This window comes from Nyctereutes procyonoides, unplaced genomic scaffold (assembly GCF_905146905.1).
Source record: "Nyctereutes procyonoides isolate TBG_1078 unplaced genomic scaffold, NYPRO_anot_genome, whole genome shotgun sequence".
Classification (NCBI taxonomy): Eukaryota; Metazoa; Chordata; class Mammalia; order Carnivora; family Canidae; genus Nyctereutes; species Nyctereutes procyonoides.
The window spans coordinates 35504358-35524605 of NW_026575020.1; the positions used below are offsets into that span (position 1 = coordinate 35504358).

The 20248-nt window shown below is 55.4% G+C and overlaps 1 protein-coding gene across 3 annotated transcripts in view; it reads right to left on the reverse strand.

Moving 5' to 3' along the window:
• Positions 1-20248, reverse strand: part of ASS1 (argininosuccinate synthase 1) — a 52948-nt gene that overhangs the window by 9564 nt on the left and 23136 nt on the right. For 2 of the 3 annotated variants that reach the window (XM_055333369.1, XM_055333364.1), the window contains 6 exons: positions 19192-19262; positions 18608-18638; positions 13456-13546; positions 10611-10719; positions 9990-10054; positions 1466-1597 (listed from right to left, as the gene is read on the reverse strand). In XM_055333369.1, coding sequence (XP_055189344.1) covers positions 1466-1597; positions 9990-10054; positions 10611-10719; positions 13456-13546; positions 18608-18638; positions 19192-19262 — 499 coding nt within the window. The remainder of the gene's footprint in view (positions 1-1465; positions 1598-9989; positions 10055-10610; positions 10720-13455; positions 13547-18607; positions 18639-19191; positions 19263-20248) is intronic. The other variant, XM_055333380.1, reaches the window with a different exon arrangement.

Consider the following 20248-nt stretch of genomic DNA (forward strand, 5'->3'; position numbering starts at 1 on the left):
ACTCTCCTACTTTGTAACCAGAATCCACCTTTCTGCTGAAACCCCGCGGAGCAAGAGAGCCCGCAGGAGACAATGGTATTTAAACACCTGTCTGTACCTGGGGAGGTGGAGGGGGGGACCCAGCTTCAAAGCTGCCAGATACAATGGGAGGGAAAAATCGCCCAGCCAATAACCACTGGAGTCCCCTTGAAATCCCAAGATGAGTTACAGTGATTAGGAGCTTTCAAAGGAAAATAAAACCTCCAGAGGAGAGGGAGGGGATAAGGCGAGGGCAGCAGAGGCTTATCCCAGATAGGGATTGTTAACATGCACTTTCCCCGCGTTCCCCTGATGTCTAGGCCCCCACAGATGTCAACCCGGCCTCAGGCAGCAGTCTGTCCCCCACACCCTCACTGCGCCCAAGCTCAGAGGGACTGCTTGATGTGACTTCTCACATTAGGGAGACAGTGAATGTTATAGAGGAGGGTCAGCAAACATTTTCTGTAAAGGGCCAGATAGTAAATATCCTAGGCTCTGTAGGTCACATGGTCTCTCTCACAAACTACTCAACTCTGCCATGGTAGCTCAGAAGTGACCAAAGACAACGTATACACCAATGCGCGTGGCCGTGCCCAAAGAACTATTTATGGACACTGAAGTTTGAATTTCCTAGAATTTTCATGGGACAAGAAATGGTAGTATTGAATAGTTTTCCCCCCAATCATTTAAAAAAAATGTATAGAAACCTAGGCTTCACTTGTGCGTTGAACAAAAATGGGAGGTGGGCTGGATGTGGGGACCCCTGTCATATGGTGTGAGGGAGGGGTTTGCAGCCAGGAGGCCTGGATTCTAACTCTGTGACAGATAAGGCACTGGGTCTCACCTGTAACAGGGGGACCCACCCATACTGTGTGCTGATGTCATTTGGTGCCTGGGCTGCCTCTGGCTCTGGCTTTGCCTTGCTTGTGGCAGCCCCAGGTTCTGCCCGGGGACAGCCCAACTGGGGGTCAACCCCAGCTAGGCCACTTCCAGTCATGGAACTTTGTACAAGGTCCTTTTGCTCTGAGGCTCCCTTTCCTCATCTGTAAAAGGAGCCAGCTGTGGCTCTCCTAGGAATGTTGGGAGGACCACCCTCCACCTCACCCCAGGATGGCTCATGTCCCCACACAGGGCCTGGCACCTGGCGTGTGCGAGGTGCTGGCCACCCTAAGAATGACACATGATGCTTCCCTGGCCCTGCTGAGGCCGTGCAAATCTCAGGTGGCAGAGGCAGCTGGACATCCTGGGGTGACTGGCATGCTTCCCTTCACACCCCGTGAACAAGGCAGTGCCAGCCCCCCAACTCCCTCACTCCTTGTCTCCTGCCCTCACACAACTCCTCCAACCTGCACCTTCTGGGCTCTCTTGAGGATGGCAGTGGGTGGGGAGGGACTGGAAGAGGGTGCCATCAGCTTGGGGAGGGGGAGCAGCCACGTGCGCTACGTACCCGTGTACACCAGCTCGGCGAATTTTAAGCCCAGGCCTTGTTTGATTTTGCGCACTTCGCGGTCCATGGTGAAGGCCTCGATGTCTAAATGAGCGTGGTAAAGGATCGTCCCTGCTGGGGTCTCGTAGATACCTAGCCATTTTTCCAGGCAGGGGGAAAAGGAGAAAAAAGAGAGAAATGCATGAAACCCAAACTGTCAGCAAATGACAAAAAAAAAAAAAAATAATAATGACTCGTCTGACAGGAGACAAGCCGGTCGGACCCATTCACTCCCAGCTTGTTGCAAAATGCGCCTGTCATTATGCTCATGCTGAGGCCACGACAGTCCACTCTGCGGCTTGTGGAGAAAATGTCTGGATGCCCCCCTTTGAAGAGGCCCTCAGACGCTGGAAAATGATAGGGTTTTGGAGCTGTTCCCCCCTCCTTCCCGACGCGTGCCCACCGGCCCGCGGCTGAAAACCTGTAATTAAACCAACCACAGTAGAGCCCAGGCCCCCAAATATCCCTTCCTCCCTTCCATGGGGGAGCCAGGGGAGGAGACAGCTGTACATACACATGCACACTCGTGTACACGTGTGCATGCACATGCCACCTTCAGCCAGTGCCTCCCTTGGCAGCTACGTCTCTGAGGATAAACCCCAATCTCTGTGATGGCAGAGGGCTTGGTGGGCTCCTGCACTCATCCCATGTACAGATGGGGAAACTGAGCCCAGGAGGGGAAAGAAAGTGCCCATTGTGGAGCTGGGGCCTGGGTCGAGGCGCCGAGCCCCTGACCAGTGCTGTCTGCTGCCCCGTGGGCCCACTGCTGATGGGGCCCAAATCCAAACCCCAACCCTACCAGAAGGTCTTGCCCAAACCCCCTCCTGATGACCCCAGGCCCAGTCTCTCCATTTCCTAAACAACCTGCTTAGACCAAATGGTGTCCAAAGTGACACTGAGAGGCCTGACCCTGAGCTGAGCCTGGTGCTGGCTGGCCGGGAGGTTTGATTGGTAGTCCCACACTGGATTTGAGAACACTAAGACGCCAGGAGGTGGGACCACCAGACCCTCTCTAGCCCCAGCAACATGGCCTTTCTAAGAAATCAGGGGAGCATGCTGAACTGACCACAGGAAAACCTGCCAGGCGTCCACTATTCCGATGGGAGAAGGTAAGATCTGTCCCCATCCTACAAATGCTACTCTGAGACTGCCCTTTCTTCCCACCACACATCATTACAGTGCTAAAGGGGCACATTTTCAGTGATCCCAAAAATTTACCACTGTGTTTCCACATTGTCTGTACACGCATGTTCATGGCCGCACTGTTCACAGCAGCCAAAAGGCGGAAGCAACCAAAATGTCCATCAACAGCTGAGTAGATAAACAAAATGTGGCACACACACAGTAGAATATTATTCAGCCTTAAAGAGGGAGGCGACTCTTGACACCTGCTACAGGGCGGGTGTACCTGAAGAACAGCATGCTGGGTGAAGTAAACTGGTCCCAAGAAGACAAATACCTTGATTCCACTTAGATGAGATCCCTGGAGTCACCAGGTTCGTAGAGACAGGAAGTGGGATGGTGGGGGGATGGGGCAGTGGGAAGTTGTCATTTGGTGGGGGAGGGCTACAGAGAGGGGCTCTCAGCTTGGGAAGACAGATTTCAGGAGGTGGATGGGGATGATGGCCACGCAACAGTGACTGTATCTACTGCCACTGAACTGTAGGTTTCAAAATGGTTCAAATGGTAAATGTTATGTCCCTTTCACCACTATTTGAAAAATGTTTTTAGCAACCCCCCCCCCCCGCCTAAATCAGAAGGGAGATTGTTTTCGAACCTGGAGCCCAAAGGTGCCATGAGCATGGCTGAGTGTGCAGCCACTTGCCAGAAATGTCCTCCTCTGAGAACCCCCTGATGTTCGATCTTTCACTCAGAAATTAGAGAAATGTTGGCTGCCAGGACAGGCCCTTTCAGACCATCAGTGCCCCGTTCTTCTAACTTTGAGCTGCACTGTTGAAACAGTCTTTGACAGAAGCCTAACATAGGGAAGGGAGAGCCTGGGCCCTGCTGCAGGGAGCAGAGGCCCCTCTGCAAACCCCGGGCTCCACCAGGAAGTCCTTAAAATGCCAATCTGGTTCAACATCACTTTTACAGATGGGCAGGCTGAAGCCTAAGGTTGGTGTGAGCAGCATCTAGATCTCCCTTCTCTGCCCAGGTTGCTTCTCAGAGTCTTTGGCAAAGCGATCCATGCTTACCAGGCCATGAAAAGGAACACAAATCTGAGGAGCCATGGCCGAGGAGGACAGGCCGGGGCTCTTATCCTGGCTCCAAGGTGTTCCCAAGCAGAAAAGAGCCTCTTGGGGGGGGGGTGATTCTCTTATCTGCAGACCCCTGATATCTTGGTCTTGGGCGGACATATGTGTCAAAGCCCCACCTGGAGACCAGGTGCCACAGAAGAGCCTGTTCATTTCACTAGTGTGGCTCTTGGGCAATGTCTGCTGTTCTGATCCAATCGTGACGTTTAGGGGCAAACGGCCTCCCCAGCAGGAAAGCACCAACATCCCAAGATCATGCACTGGCCCCAAGCCCTGGAGTCCCGGGGCGATGTTCAGGCCCTCACTCAGTCTCCTTGTCACTCTTGCAAACACAGTTCAAACAGGCTCTGTCATCCATTTCCATGGAGCAACTGGGAGCCATGAACCAAAAAGGCTGTTGGCGGTGGAGACAGCTGGCTGGCTGGGTGAGAACAGGGGAGGCACAGAAAACCTGCAAAAACTTGGCACAGAAGTCAGGGCCCTTCCTGTGGGGACAGCAAGGTGCCACAAACAAGTGGCTCCCGATGGCTCCGGGGCAACGGAGCAAGACCCACTGGTTTAGTCACCTCTTTACAAAGACAGACGTTTGCAGAACATTTAGAAATGTCTGCTTCCAGAATGGCAGAGATGACCACAATGTTAAAGGGGCAAGTTTTCAACTCTCCTAGAAACTTTATCTCTGGGAATATAGTGACTGACCCAAGCTTCCTGGTCTTTCATCCTGGGACATACTAAGAGTTTGGGTGTTTATCGATTTGGAAACAGGCCTTCTAAGGATTAGTTTTGCTAGATTTTGGAAAAACCCAAAAAGTTTCAAAGGCTACCCATCTATTGGCACAGAGTCTCAACCGTGCCAGCCCAGGTGGGCCAATGACTGGAGCCCTCCTGCTTTTGGCCCCCGGGAAGTCGGACTCCTTGCTTTTCTGTCTTCTGCTGGGCCAGGCGGGGGGCACAGGCCAAATGGTACCTTCAGGGCTAAGGCTGGGGACCAGAAGGCTCATGGAAATGAAACCTTCGCAGAATTCCCAGCTCAGCTTTGCTGTGTGACCTTCGTCCACCTCAGCCACCTCCTGAGCCCCAGGCAAACTGTTCCTCATCCCAACTTCCCCTGAGACCTGCCTGGAAGGTTAAGTACACAGACACACTGTGTCTTGACGTGGTGTACATGCTGATGGTTTTGTCTCTAGAACACGGGGGCCGACTCTGCAGCATCACCTCCCAGCAGCCCAGAGAAAGAACATCAATGGTTGTGTGCAGAGTGCTAGGAGGACACCGGTACTTTCCAGCTAGGAAGAGCTCTGACCTGCCCAAGGGCCACCTGCTGCTGGCCCAAGAGAGTTGCTCCCCGAGGAAGGAGCATAGAGTGTCTGGTGGGTAGAGCTCCCTGCCCCTGTGCCCTGAGCACCAGCCTCATGGCCATCAACCCCCCAAGACAGCCACAGGAAGCATCGCGGGCAAGAGGAAAGGCACAGCCTTGACACACGGCACAATTAATATTCCTGCTCCTTTTCCTAGGTGTTAAAGTTAATTGTGACTGATCAAAAAGCTGTTTTCAGGTTGCTGCTATCGTGTGTGTGTGTGTGTGTGTGTGTGTGTGTGCACGTGTGCATGGGAGTATTTGAAAGATCTCCCCTCTCCTCTCCACAGGGGTAGGGGTACAGATGATTTCTGTGTAGTCCTTCTGGAAAAAAAATGACTTAAAAAAAAAACCACTGACAGAAACCTGATGCTAAAAGACTGTGGATTTGGGGCTTTTGACAGTCGGCATACAAACCACTGCGCAAAAAGAAGGAGGAGATGACAGGTGAGTCTCGCTGTCGCGGTGGAAGAGACAACAGACATCTTCGCAGTGACACGCACAGCGGCTCCAAGTGTCTATTTTCATCTCCCCGTGTTTACAGGAAAAAGACAGAGGTGTCAGCGGTTCTCTGTGGAGCAGCTTCAATCACACCATAATTACTGCCAAGGGGTGGATGGCGAAAAGGGCAAGGAGCTAGGGTGTATGTGGGGGGGGGGCCAATGGACCAAAGAGGAAGAGGTGAGGACCAAAATGTTGCTGCTGCTTAAATCCGTCTCCTCTGTTCCTGAGGCTGTTGGGCGGCACAGTTTGGCAGAACGGAGTGGGACCTTCTAATCAGCTGGGGCCTGCGTGGGGGTGAGGTGGGGGTTGGGGCACCTGGACCAGAGGCTTTGGTCCTTTGGGAAAGCAGTCTCCAGAGGGAGACATTTGGAAAGGCCTGGGGAAGGGAGGTTGGCTGGAGCCCAAGGGCTCCCCTCTTGGGTACCAGGGCCAAGGATGGAGGCAGTTGCTATGGTGATGGGGAGGCAAATCATGGTGGGTCTCTAGCCATCCTCTATGTTCCTGGTGCCCTGCTGGCCCCAGTCTTGGGATCAGGGTGGGGCTCTGAGGGTACAGACATCTTTGTTTTCACAGGTCTCCCTCTACTCTCCATCTGGAGCATTCCACTTGAGCAGAGCCTCCTGGGAGGCCTGGACAGGTGGGCAGGCAGGTGGGTAAGTGGGCGGGCAGCCCTTGCTTCTTCTTAGCCAGAAAGTGGAGGAGTCAGGAGGAAGTGAGCTAGGAGGGGAGAGTGGGAGACAGATGGGAAGGGTGGACGAGAGAGGGACAGGAGAGAGAAGAGAAGCGGGAGGGGGTCTGCAGAGGGAAGAGGCAGCAGCAGGCAGAGGTGAGATGGGCAGGGATAGGGAGCTCAGGAGACACCCAGGATGGCTAAAGAAGGAGGGAGAAGGTGAGCGGAAGGACAGGCTCTGGCTCCCCCCCACCTTCCCTCTTGTCTGCCCTGCCCCCCCTTCTCCTTCCCACTGATTTCATTTACTTCACTTAATTAGCCCCCCTCCAGAGTTAAAAAGATAATGTGATAATGACGATGTGAACAGCCACAATACAGCAAAAGCTACTCCATCTGCAGCTTCCCCAGCCTCCTTCCCTCTGACCCCATGACCACCCCAGACTTGGGGCACTAGCACTGCCCAACTCCCCCACCACCACCAAAAAAAACCAAGCCCTTTAACGAATTTCAATTATGAGCTTTGTAAAATCAATACAAATGACATCTCCCCCTTGTACACAGGGGTACGGACAATAGCGTCTTCTCGCTCTGCCCTCAATATCATTGACAATTAGCGGCTTCTCCCATTGCTGCAGACTTCATAAAAACCCGGTGTGTGGATACCCGAAACGCCCTCACTTACTGCCCTGCTCTTTCTCCCTCACGACCAATCACTTGGAACGAAGGCACAAAAACAGGACACTGCCACCCTAAAATCACGAAGCAAACTTCTTTTACCTCTCTGATCCAAACAAGAAAACAGGCCAATCTCAACTTCCAGGGGGCAGATCACCTCCGGCTCCAGCTTTGACAGGTGGAGCCACAGAGAGGGAAAGCAACTTGCTAAGGTCACACAGCAAGTTCTTGGGAGTCAGAATCCCGATGGTCTTTCCCAAAGACTGTACAACCCTCAGGCTAAATGCTGTGCATTTAGGGACAGCCCCCTGTGGGTACACACAGAGGACCTGGGCACAGTGGAGGCTATACTCCAGGAGCCTCTCCCCTGATGGGGTGTTAGGAGCCAAGGAAGTCAGAACTGACTGCTCACTTCAAGGCCCTGAACTTCAGTTGCGGTGATGCCCCCCAATTCTGGGGAAAAGGCATAGTGCACCATCCAGAGCTCCCTTTCTTTGTTCCACACAACCACCCATTTCACAAACGGAGAAGCCAAGGCTCTGAGAGGCTAAGTTGCTTTTTCAGGGTGATAGAGCCAAGACTGGGACTCATGTCTGCCACCAAAGCTCAGACCCTCTAGATGAGCCCTCCATTGGGCCTCCCTCAGGCTCCAGGGGCTCAGCCTCTATCAGACCTAACAGCCCCTGACCTCTACTAATCTCCTGGAATGTTCCTACTCCACCCTCTCTATACCACATCTACCAGTTGAAGCCTATTCTCCTGCCACCTCTTCCAGGATGTCTTCTCGGCATAGCCCAGTCCAGGTCTTTATTACCACACCTCAGATCAAGTCTACTCCGACTATCCCTGTGCAGCAGGATGGCATTTCATGGAGTGGCCCCAGGCCAGTCCTTACCTGGGAAGGCAATTCATTTTCACCACAAGCGCCAATCCTGATCAGTTGGTAGTTAACTATCTGCACCCCTGGGTCACACCCATAATCCATTAATGACAGCACAGGAAAGGCATGACGACTGGTGCCAGAGAGGACACTTCTGAGCCACAAGGAGCTCCTGGAGGGCACAGGCTGTCTCTGACCTTTCAGCCTGCCCCGGGGAACGCTGCCATTTGTGGGGCACCTCCCCTGCACAGACCCCATGACTAAATATAGGCCAGAACCTGGATCTGCCCCACCCCAGGGTTTGCACTCTTAACCTCCACTCTGTGCCTCTCTGGATCTGGGCATCCGTCCTGGCCTTGGTTTCCCCTTCTGTAAGGTGAGGGTGCTGGTCTGTGGCTCCCCCAAGCTGCACCCCCCCCACCAGATCTGCCTTGTGTGATTTACATTGTGCTGTCTCCCAAGGGCAGATTGAGACAAAGGGACATTTAATCAGATGTTAATACAAGTAAGAGGCGAAGGTTTAAGTGAGGACAAAAGGGAGCAGCTAATTAGTTACATTGTTCTGACAAGGCCTTCCTTTGCTTCTCGCAGATAGTAGCTGGGTTGAGGAGGAAAGAAAAAAATAACAGGAAAAGAGGCAACGTGGCCACTTCACTTCCTGTCTCCCCACACCTTTTGAGATAAATCCAGACAGGTCAGAGCTGGAAGGATCCGACCTCCCCTGCCCTGTGCCCACCGCATCACACTTGGGGAAATGAGGCCTGGAGGTGACAAGTCAGAGGTCATCAGTCAAGGCAGGGTAAGCTTGAGTGAGGACCCCCATTTCTTGTCTCCTGGACCAGCACCCTGTTCTAACAGCTGAAATCTGGCCATCAGCTCCCTGGATTTTAGAATCTTAGTAAAAACGTCCCAGAGGACAAAACTCCATGACTCTACCCTGGTCTGGTTTCCTTTGGTTGCATTGTCTTTAAAAAAAATTTTTTTTTGGTTGTGTTATCTTTTTATTTTATTTATTTTATTTCTTATTTATTTTTTAAAAAGATTTTATTTATTTATTCATGAGAGACACACACAGAGAGAGAGAGAGAGAGAGAGAGGCAGAGACACAGGCAGAGGGAGAAGCAGGCTCCATGCAGGGAGCCTGACGTGGGACTCGATTCCGGGTCTCCAGGATCATGCCCTGGGCTGCAGGCGGCGCTAAACCGCTGCGCCGCCAGGGCTGCCCTGTGTTATCTTTTTAAATTGACCCTAAGCAAAGCAATTTTGAATATCCGTCAAGACAGGGGACCCTCAAAAAAAATTTAAAAATTAAAAAATAAAAAAAAAAAAAAGACAGGGGACCCTCAACCTCATCACCAGTACTTAAAAAAAAATCAGGTGCTCAATCTGGGGGCTCAGACTGCTGAAAGATTGCCCACTCCCTCTTAAAGTGCCCTGAGGATGTAGCATTGCTTTATCACAGGCTAGCAGGAGGGCCACTCATATGGGGAAACTGAGTCCCGGAGGGGAGGGTATGGTCTGATAACGTGGTGACGGAAAGTCACAGGGCTCTGGTTAATAAGAGAAGACTCAGGTGCCTGCTTGGTTGGGACCAACCTCTCTCCACTCCGGGCACAGCCCAAGGCGGCTGGCTGCAGGCCTGACCGTCTAGCCAAGGTGGCAGCTGCTCTGCACAGAGGCGGAGCCCCACCGACCCGGCGGCTCACACCACCAGCACAGCCCACAGCGCCCACCCCTGGCAGGATTCCTGCCCTGCCTGGCTGGCAGCCTCCTCTGAGCAGCCTTAATGACTGTGAAATCGGCCCTGCATGGTGTGCCTCCAAACCTGGCCAACCTGCCCGCCCTGGGGCACAGGACAGCCCGACCTCCAGTCCGGTCCGACCTCCCCTTTCCTCCCCTCCCCCTCCCCCTCCAATCCCCCCCCCCCTCAGGACAGTGCTTCTCATAAGGCCCTTGAGAGTCAGTGGCAAAGGGCCCACCATCCCCACCCCACAGGGGGAGAAACAGTCTGATGGGTGCAGGAACTTGCACAAAGTCATCCACATAGCGTGGGAGTAGCAACACCTGAATGGAATGGGAATCTGAGGGGCCTCTGGGGTCTCTGGGAGCCGAGACACGCCTCCAAGGGCAGTGAGCAGACTCACCTCGGGACTTCATCCCAATGAAACGGTTCTCCACAATGTCAATGCGGCCCACACCGTGCTTGCCCCTGTGGGGAGAATGGGCCCCTTAAAACCACATGCTGCCACAAGGATTCGAGGCAGACGCCACCACCTGGCTGGGCTCTGGGCTGCAGGGTGCCAGAGCCACATGCAGGGGGTCAGGCCCCATTCCAGGATCCAAGACACAAAGGACATTGGAGCCAGGTCCCTACTCCAACTGCCCACTGTACAGGAGGGGAACCTGAGACCCCGAGAGTGAAAGGATTGCCTGTGTCACACAGTGAGTTTGCAACTTCTGTTGCCTCTGTCCTGGGGCCTTGAACGGCACCAGCCCTACCCAGTGCTCATCTTTCCTATGTAGGGCCCAGAAGCTCTAGTCAGGCTGTCCCCAGGGGCCAGTATATGCTTCCCACCACCTCCAGGAGGTTGTTAACCTTCCAAGGCTGACAGTCACCAGAGGCTCCCATGCCTGCGGGCTGCACCAGGGCTGCCTGTCCTCCTCAGCCCCTAAGCCTCAAGCCATGACCATCAACCCCAGGGGCCTATACCAGCGCTTCCCAGGGGTGGCTTCCCAGGAGGCCAGGCCAGGCTGTGGGCACTCACGCGACTTCATTCAGGTACATGAAGAGCTCCAGGGACGTGCGGTGGGTGGTGCCGTCCTTGACGTTGGTCACCTTCACGGGGACCCCTAGGGGAGGAGAGGGCGGTGGGCCTGCAGGCCGGAGCCGGGCTGGGCGCAGGAGCTGGTGCCTGCCACCCCGCCCTCTCCCTCCGCCCGCAACGCCTTAAATGGATCTGACAGATATGGACTCCAAATGACTCCTTGAAAAGCCCTGTGCAGGTTGGGGCCTGCTGGAGGGAGAGAAGGGGCGAGAACGCCCCCCAGAATGAAAGGGAAAATGCAATAAAAACGCGCCCCCCACCCTTCCCATTCTCTCTGTCCCTTTTGCATTTAGGGGCTGTGAAATTGGAACCAGCCCTGAACTAATTGAATTTCACGCTCCACCATTGTCTTACACCGGGGCACCTTCTGTCCCACCAGCTACCCAGGCCGCCTGGCCGAGGTGGGGCCGAGCTCGCCCTCGTGCGCGCACACATGCACACGCACACACCCCCACAGCCCCCTGCCACGTCTGTCAGGTGGACCCCAGTGTCCCCCCCGCACCCCAGAGCCACGCAGCCGCCGGCTGGGTGAAGCGGTGCCCACTTGGGCAAGCGAGGTGTTAGAGGTGTCCTCGTGGATTCCGAGAAGTCGGGTCTGGGGTGGCAGGAGGGCTGGAGGGAGGCGGCCGCTGGTCCCGGAGGGGAGGGCAGGGCCGAGTCAAGGGGGGTGGTTGGGAGGGGGGGCAGTGGGTGGGTTCAGGGTTGACTTTGAATAGCAAGGGGCACTTTCTCGAGCGGTGTGAAATGAGCAATAAATGTATTAGGGGGCTAACAAGAGAGCTGTAACAGTGACAAAGGAAAGCTGTTCAAAGTTGGCGGATAATCCCCCACCCATCTGCCCAGCTCATTACCATGTAGCCAGCGACCGGGTGCCAATCAGGTCTCAATAGAGGCTTTCGAGTCTTTATTAGCCAGGCGCCGCTTGGAGGGGCTTCCCTCAAGGCGCTGTCACCTCGCCATTCTTCACCCCCATTTCCAGGGGTTTTATAACTTGGTTGTAAATTGCTATTAAATGTAAGTCTGCCCAATAATGAACCTTAAGCCCCTCTCGCCACTGCCCGCCTCTCCCCTCTCGCTTTCTCTCCCTCCTGGTCCTATTATGGCCTTGGATGGGGCCTGCCCCAGAGAGGAGCTGACATTGTCAGTGCTGCTGCCGGAGAAAGCCTCTTAGCCTTTAAAATAGTTAATAATTAGATTAAAACTTCAAATAAATTAACTAGAGGGTGAATGGGAGTAGTCGGGGACGGCTCCTCCTGTCTATTTTTTTTTTCCAGACGGTCCCCGAATCATTAAAATGGATCACGTTTCTTGTCCGGCTCAGCCCTTGGGGCTGCCCTATTTCTGGAGGAGAGGCTGCCAGAGCCTTGTGTCTGACACCCCCACTGCCTCCTGCCCCGTCTCCCACCTTCAACCAGGCTCCCCGGGGAGATCTGCTGGAGGTGCTGCCTGGGGCCGTCCCACTGCCTTCCCCAAGATGATGCTGGAAGGTGCTCTGCATCCCTGGGCCATGCCTGGGTCAGACGGAGTGGGCACTTGGGGGTCCGGCTACCCTCAGGGGCCTCAGCCCATGGTCCTTTGGTCCCCAAGTGGTGTGAAATTCAAGGGTTTGAATGGATGGGGGAAGCAGTGAAGATGCCCACTGGCTTGGCCAGGCTCTTGGGAAAGGCCAGGAATAGGTATGTTATTCAAGTTCTAAACAGACTCTGTTTCCCTCCACTTCACTCCACACACCATACTTGGCACCTGTGAGCATCATTTCCATGGCCTGTTTTATAGGCAAGTGAGCCTGAGGCCCAGAGCAGTGAAGTTGGTTGTCAAGGTCACACCAGCATGAGTGAGGGCAGGGATCTGAGGTGCCCTGAGAGGGGTCGATTCCCTCTCCCTCTGCTCTTGTTCCAGCCCGGGCAGCTGCCTTGTGGATGGACTGTCCAGCCTCCTTGTCCAGGCTTGGGATACCCTCTCTCTCCCTCTTGGATCCTCTAGCTCCTGCCTAGCACCACCTCCTCCTGGAAGCCTCCCTGATTTCTGCAGCTGTCAGGACAGGTCCTCTCCTTGGGTACTCTGAGCCCTCACTCTGAGCCTGGCCCTACCCCTCTCATTACCAGGCTCATCCTACATTCCCTTCTGTTCTCCATGGCAAGAGACTGGGCACTCAGGCCAGGCCAGCGAACATGTCTTGTTGATAGCAGTGAAGATAAGGAGATCAGGACACCTACCCATGGCCAGTGGGAGCACTGGCAGTTTTGAGCTTGGGGTAGAGAAGTGGGGTACAGCATTGAGTGTAGAACTAGCTGAGGCTTTAGCTGTGGGGCCAGGGGGCCCCAGAGGCCAGGTCTCTAAGATCCACGTGAGCATCTCCTTGGTACAGGACCCTATAAGGGGCACATCCCTGACAGACCACATTCTATACCAGGCAGCAGGTGCTCTTATCCCCAGTCTACAGAAGAGGACACTGAGGATCAAGAAAACTGTGTGACTGTCCAAAGTCTCAAAGCAGCTGACAAAATGAGTGCTTAGGGACTGGAACGCTCTCACTTCAGAACCAGTGCCCATGAGCCCAGGTGATGGGCAGCTGAGGGTATTTTCCTTTCATGTCTGGAGGCCTCCATGGACCACACCATCCTGGGAAGGGGCAGTTGGGAGCCCCTGAAGCCCTTGCCTGAACTCTGACTCCCAGGAACACAAGAGGGATGCAGTGGGCTCCCGCCCAGGCTCCCAGGCAGAGGGGAAAGGAGCCAGAGCCCCAAGAACCCACCCCCTTGAACCCCGACAGGTGGGCACCTACCTTTCTTGAACTCAATCTCAAGGATGTCAGGGCTGTTGGGGGCTTTGGCGGGGTCCTGGGTCTTTGTGTAGAGGCCTGGAGGTGCTTGGTTCTGACAAAAGACAGAAAGAGGCTGGAGGATGGGGTGTCCAGAGTCAAGCCAGGCCCCACCAGTCCCCGCACACCCCGCACCCCACCTCCTGCAGAGATTGGTACCCCTTCCCCAGAACCAGGGCGTTGCAGCACCTGCCGCCGACTGGCATAGACCCATGGGCCTCCCAGCCCCCAGCCCGGAGCTGGCCCCGCTTGCCGGGGGCCTGGGAAACAAAGGGCTCCAGGAATCAGACAATTTTTCCCCTCAACTTGATCTCATCTTTTTCTTCGACGCCCCCACAGCTGGAGGTAGAATAGCAGCAGAGGAACAAGTCAGGCAAGAAAAGTGTGAGTTTGGAGGAGCGAGGCGGCGGCAGCAGGCTTCCCGGGAGCAGGCGCTTGCTCTTGCAGGCGCCTGGAATTGGGGTTTATTCTGCACTGACCGCAAAGCTAATGACTACGCGTGACCCCAGCAGGTGCTCTGGCGAGCCGAGCCGTCCCCCGGGTCCTTGAGGTTAATACTCACAGGGAGAAAAGAGAAGAGCAAAGCAAAAACCCATTTGAAAACACATCAACCTTTATGTATATTTTTCCTTGGGTGGGTTGGAAAATGGGCCTCTCGTCTTGATGCAGCGGGTAGAGGGGCTGCTGGCTGCATGGGGCTCTCAAAATTCTCTCCTGGCTCCTGAAGCCCAAGGGCCCCCCACAAGCTGTGCTCGGACCCTGGACACCAAGGTGACGGGGGTCCTCTTGGCCTCACTGTTCCGGTCTCCCCTGTGGGCACCCCTGGGCCCTAGCTATTTCCACCTGGACACCTTAAATCTTTGTTTTCAATACCCCTTGGACATTTATGTGTCACTTTCTGCCTGCGGCTTCTTTTGGGTTCTCAGCAGCCCCATTTGGTAAGAAGGTCAATTGCTGTCACCCTAGAAACAGAGGCTGAGGAGGAGAGACCCCCCTTCCCTCACTGAGTTCCGTGTGGGGCTGGACCCGGCACAGGGCAGGGAACTCTGAGGCCGGCCACAAATATATGCTGGATTTTAGAGTGGTGGAAAATACTCAAAGCTGGCAAGTCAAGATCCCCTGCCATGGGGCCTCGGCCAAGGTGCTTTACTTCCGTGGGCCTGTTTTCCTCACCTGCAAAATGGGGAAAGGATATCTGCCCTTGACTGCCTTACACCTTAAGGATATAGATGGTTTTCATAGCTTTTACTGGACATGAACATCACCCGAGAAGATGCCAGGGAAAACCAGGTGCAAGTTGTTACCTGCTCTGCAGGTGGGAAGGACAGCTGGTGGTGACTGCATCTCGGAAGACCCCCTCCAGAAGGGGTGGCCAGCAGCAATGCCTCGGATGCCTCACCTGTGGTCACTTTGCTTGTGGGCTCTGTGTCTGGGTGACCAGTCATCCTGCTTCCTGCACCCCTAGGAACCCCTCAGTCCTGGGCAAGGGGGATGGTTGGTCCTTCTACTTCTGAGCTCAGACAGGGGCCTGTGGTGGACTGGGCACCTCCAGGGTGCCATGTGACGTGGGATCAGCTGTATCCCTTCATCTGTTTCCATTTGTGGGGTGGGAATAAGGATCCAGAACTGGCCTCAAAGAGGGAGAGGGTCCTTAGGGACCCTAAGCCTGAAGCCTCTGTGGATCAGATGGAAAACCAAGACCAAAGAAGTGGCTCGACCAAACCATATTGCCTGTTCCCACCAGAATGGGAGCCCCACTGTGTGGGGACTCTGGAATCCCTGTCTAGTGCTCTTTCTATCACCCCCTGTTGTTTCCCAGCTGCTTTAGAAACCTCAGGGCTGAGAAACAGTGCAGGGGACTTGGTCAGAGACAACCAGCATCATTAACCATGGGGACAGGCTTCAGGTGGGTGCAGAGAAGTGCCCGGCTCCCCAGGCCCCACTGGGTCCTGCCAACCACTGCATCCTTGGGCACAGACATCCCCGATGACCAGCCATCCTTGGCCAGAAGGCAAAGTGAACCAGGGCTTGGGCCTCTAGGTGTCCAACGTGACTCCACAGCCTCTTTCCTGCCTGCCTGGGGCCCCTGCCGGGCCCCCAGCCCAGGATGAACTCAAAGCAGGGTGCCAGGGCCCAGAGTCCACGCCCCCATCCACAGCTCCTTCCTCCTACCTCCACCTGCACAACCTGAACTTCTCCTGCCACCCTTCTCCGCAGACCAGCAGGATGGGAGACCTGCGCTCTACAGCACAAGTTGGAGGCAGCTGGTGTGGTTTCCGACACCCTGACAGCACCGATTAAATAAAATAACTAAATAGAAATAAAGTGACATTTGCTTTGCATTCTGGGGTGGCTGGGCGCCTGCCTTCTTTTTACTCTCCCTCCTAAAAGCCCAGTTCAAATGACAAATAGTTTGTTCCTGAGTATCAATACCATCTATTTATCCATCCTGGCAGGAGGGCTCACTTCCAATGTCATCTGCTGGGGGGGGGGGGAGCTGGGGGGAGGGAAGAGAGGGAAGAAAAAAAGAGAGAGAGAAGCTGGGGGGTGTGGAGAGGACGAAAGAAAGCATGAAACAGGGCCGAGAAGGAGAAATTGGAAGCAAATGGCCCATGAACTAAACCATGATGTAGAGGCATGATCGATGCTGCAAATGGTTTATTCATCCATCAGATATGGCGGGCCGGCGACTGAATGAACTCTTTCACTGTGTGCCGTATGAAGTTAAAGCAAGTAAATTTCTATCTTTCTTCGCATTAGCTGCCTCATTGCCCTTCAATCAGCCATCACGGAGGCAGAAAATGGCTCCACCATCTGCCTTCAGACCCTCCCTTCAGCAGGTCTCCGAGCTTTTTTTGGAGAGGGGGAGGGGGCCCCTGTTCCCTTAAGCCCTGTCTCCCCATCTCCTCCCAAGGGGGCCAGGGCTGCGGGGGCGCAGTGGCTCTCAGCTGCTGGAGGATGGCACTGGGCCCCTGGGCACTGCCTCCTTATTCCTGGGATCCGGGGGATAGTGTAGGGGGGACACCCCAGGAGGCAAGGGAGGGTCCTGGGGTTTAATCTGGGGAGCCCCCTCACAAAGCAGGGCAGGCCCAGAGAGCTGGTCCCCGGGTTCCTCAGCTTCACCCCACACTTCGTCTCTCTCGCATACCCAGCCCAGCCTCCCCAACCTGAGGAGAGGGGTCCTGGGATGATCTTGGCCCCTTCCTCCCCAAACAATCTTAGCTTGCCCGAGGAGGGAAGGAGGCACCCCTGGCTTCAAGATTGAGGTATAAGGATAGGCCAAGAGCTTCCTGTGCTGCAGAAGGGAGGTGCTGTGGTTTCTCCCTGTGTGCACAAAAAATCGAAGGCTCAGAGAGGTTGGGTCACTTGCCCAAGACTGTACTGCAAATTGTGGCAGAGTCAGTATTTGGATCCCTGTTTCTTGTCTCTGGGATGGATGCATCAACCTTCCCACCTGATCAGGGGCCAAAATCCTTAAAAAGACACCCTTAAGCACTTACTCCTCCATCCACTGGCCTCATGAAATGGAAGGTCAGAGGGGAAGGACCTGCCCAGGTCACAGACCCATCTGTACCCCCAGCACTGCCCCAGGGGCGAGTTTCCCTCTGGCCATGGCTCTGCCCCCCCAGTTCTGAGATGAGAGCACCACAGGATGTTTGGAGAGGGGTAGAGGGGACAGCCTGCCTGTGCGCAGCTCTGCCTTTGCTGGGCTTAGCCTCCCCCCACCCCCCTTGGCGCTGACTGACTGGCTAATTAGGGGTGGCTGGCCTGAGTGTCATGGGGTCAGCAGAGCATGAACTGGAAAAACCTGTGGCCAGCAGGCAGCAGCCCTGTGGGGCCATCAGCCCCCAGGGGGCAAGGGTGCGGGCTCTCTTGAGTGACATGGTTGGGCAGAGTGGAGTGCGGGTGGGGGCGGGCCATGGGGGAACCACAGAGGCAGGAGGGCCAGCTCCCGAGAGGTGGGGCGCCCTGGGGCTGAGTCACTTCTCTGGGCCTTGGTTTGGTTTCTCGGTTTCCTCGCCCATAAAATGAGGATGCATACAGAGAGGAGCCAAGGAAAGTAAGCCAAGAAAATGCTAAACCCAGGCCTGGCTCCAGAACCGGTCGCTGGTCCTGGTTATATCATTACCCACACTGACTGGGAGGCCTGGTCCCCTCTGGGAGCCATCCCAGGAACCCCGGTAGAGCTCTAGCTCTCCCACCCTCACCAACACCACCAGGGCATCCTCCCCTCCAGCTGGCCTTCTTGGATTCCCCCAGGCCCAGCTGCCCAAGCAACCCCCTCACAGCACACTTCTTCCCTAACGTCAGACAAGCAGCCCACCCCACCCTCAAACCCCCGCCCCAGTGTGGGGCTGAGCCAGGGAACAGAGACACATTCCCTTAGGGACAAAGAGATTTTTCTCTTCCCAGGATAGATTTCATCCTGCCACCCTCCACCCCATCTCCCACGGTTGCAGGGGGACATACAAAGGGAAACCCCCCCAGGGATAGAAATCCTAAACTTTAAACAGGGCCGAGGCCCAGGCTGGCCAGTCTAGGAGGCTGGGGACAGGGGATCAGGGCGTCCTGCCTGGGCGGGTGTGGAGCACAAACCCGGACAAATGGGTCCTGAGGCTCTAATCTGTGCCACCCCCACTCCCCACACCGACCCCATTGCAGCAGCAGCAGCAGCAGCAGCAGCAGCAGCAGCAGCAGCAGCGGTGGCCTGAGAGCTGGTGGGCACAGGCCGGGCCCTCCCACAAGTGTCTCATCTGCCTAATTGCTTCTTTATTGTCTTACAATCACACACTCTCTCCATGCTGCCCTGAAATATTTCCTTACCCTATTCATCCCAGCAGCAATTAGAAAAAGAGTGCTGGGGGTGGGGGGTGTCTCAAAACGGAGCAGCAGCATGGAGCAGGCATGCGGAGGGGGGCCCCAGTGGGGAGGATCTGGATGCAGGCAGGGCTCGGCCCCAGGCCCACACCCGGCCCCCGTGAAATTTCAAATTAGGCTACAATCACATCAGACAGCATCGGCACGGAGCAGCTACCACCAAAGACCGGCAGCCGGTTCACAGGAAACTGGGGAGGCCAGGGGTGGGGGGTGGTGGTGGTGGTGGGGATGGTATTACCTTGGGGTTCTCCAGGATTCCAGCCTCATAGCTATGAGGGAAAAGGGAAGAGAAGACAGGAAATCAGGTGGGGAGGCGGGCAGGGAGGACCCCCTCCCCCCCAACAAATCTGCTCTGCCCTTCTTTCTCTGCCAAAGCAACTGCTGCCAACCCTGTCTGGAACATTCTGGGCTGACCGCAGTTGGCTGTGGGAGCTGCAGGTTGCAAGAAAGAGCTGGGACATTTCCCTTAGTCTTCTGGGGCATAGCCCCGGGCTTTGCATCTGCGGGGCGGGGCGGGGCACGACTTCACACACTGCTGTTCTCTCTGCTTTAAACACACTTTCCCATGCACCTCGGCCAGTCAGTTCCTTCTCATTCTTGAAGTTTTCACCTCAAATGCCACTTCCTTAGAGGAGCCCACCCCAACACCCCAGCTGAGGCCAGATGCCTATTATCTAGCCCCATGAGCCTGGGAGTGAGCCCCAAGAGTACTGGGTAGGAGGGAGGGGGGCGGGGACCACCACTGAGGCTACATCTGCCCTGTGAAGGCAGGTGCTCCCTGATGTGGGGCAGGGCAGCTCACAGGTGGGATGTGTGGCTTACCTGATATGCATGAGGTTCTCATCCATGCTCCATGGATTCTTGGGGGTGACTGGAATGGGGATTCCGTGTTGCTGCGGGTAAGACGGGACACGGGGCAGGCGTGAGGCAGCTTGCAGTTGGCCTGAGGGTCAGGCCCAGCTGCCCTGGTTTTCTTTCAGGGCTGCACACATCCCCAAACTCTGGTCCTCATGCAGGCAAGACCCAGCGCCACCCTCTGGTGTCCATCTCCTCCCCAATCACCATCCCCTGCCCCCCACGCGTGCCCCATCGCCAACCCGGCCCCACTGCCTGGGGAACGAGTGAGGGCCCCGTTACTGGACATGCCCATGCAGAAACAAGACCGTGTGTCTGAGATGTCATGGAGAGGATGCTGACCTTGGAGGTTCCTTCCAGAAGAGTCTCTGAGTCTATATATTTCACAGGCCCTGAAGCACTAGAGTGTGCCGGGCAGTGTGCCAGAGGTTTCCCACTTGCTGACCTCTGCTGGGCGCAGGAAGGGTCTGAACTTCCACCGTAGACCTCAACCAAGGCATCTGTGCCCACACAGCACTTAATGTTGCCCCAAGGAAGCGGCTTCTAGCTCATGGCACTTGTTTACGGTACCTGCCTGGCACTTTCTGGGAGCCACCCCTCTCCCCTTGCCTAGCACAATCACCACAGACATCACTCTGTGACCCTGAAAAGAACATCCCAGGTCCATCTCAACCCTCTCCATCCTCCCCTTTGGTTGTTTTGCTTCCCAGATGGTTTGATCCATTGTTCAAGGAGAAAACTCATCCCAACCAACACCGTGGGTCTGAAGACCCATCTCAGCCTTTTGGACTAAGGATGAGGCTGATCCCTTTGCCACTCCACACTGCCTTGGCTAACACCTGGTGGGAATCCAACACACTCAATACATTCTGCTTTCCCCTCTCCTTGCCCATGGAGCACAGAGACAGCTAAGTGGCCCAGCCAGGCCCCTGTAAGGCAGTGAGACCTGAAGCTTTGCTTCCCCAGCCCCTCTTAGCACCTTCCGCACCCACCCCCCCCACCCCGCCACACTGTGGTCCTAGAA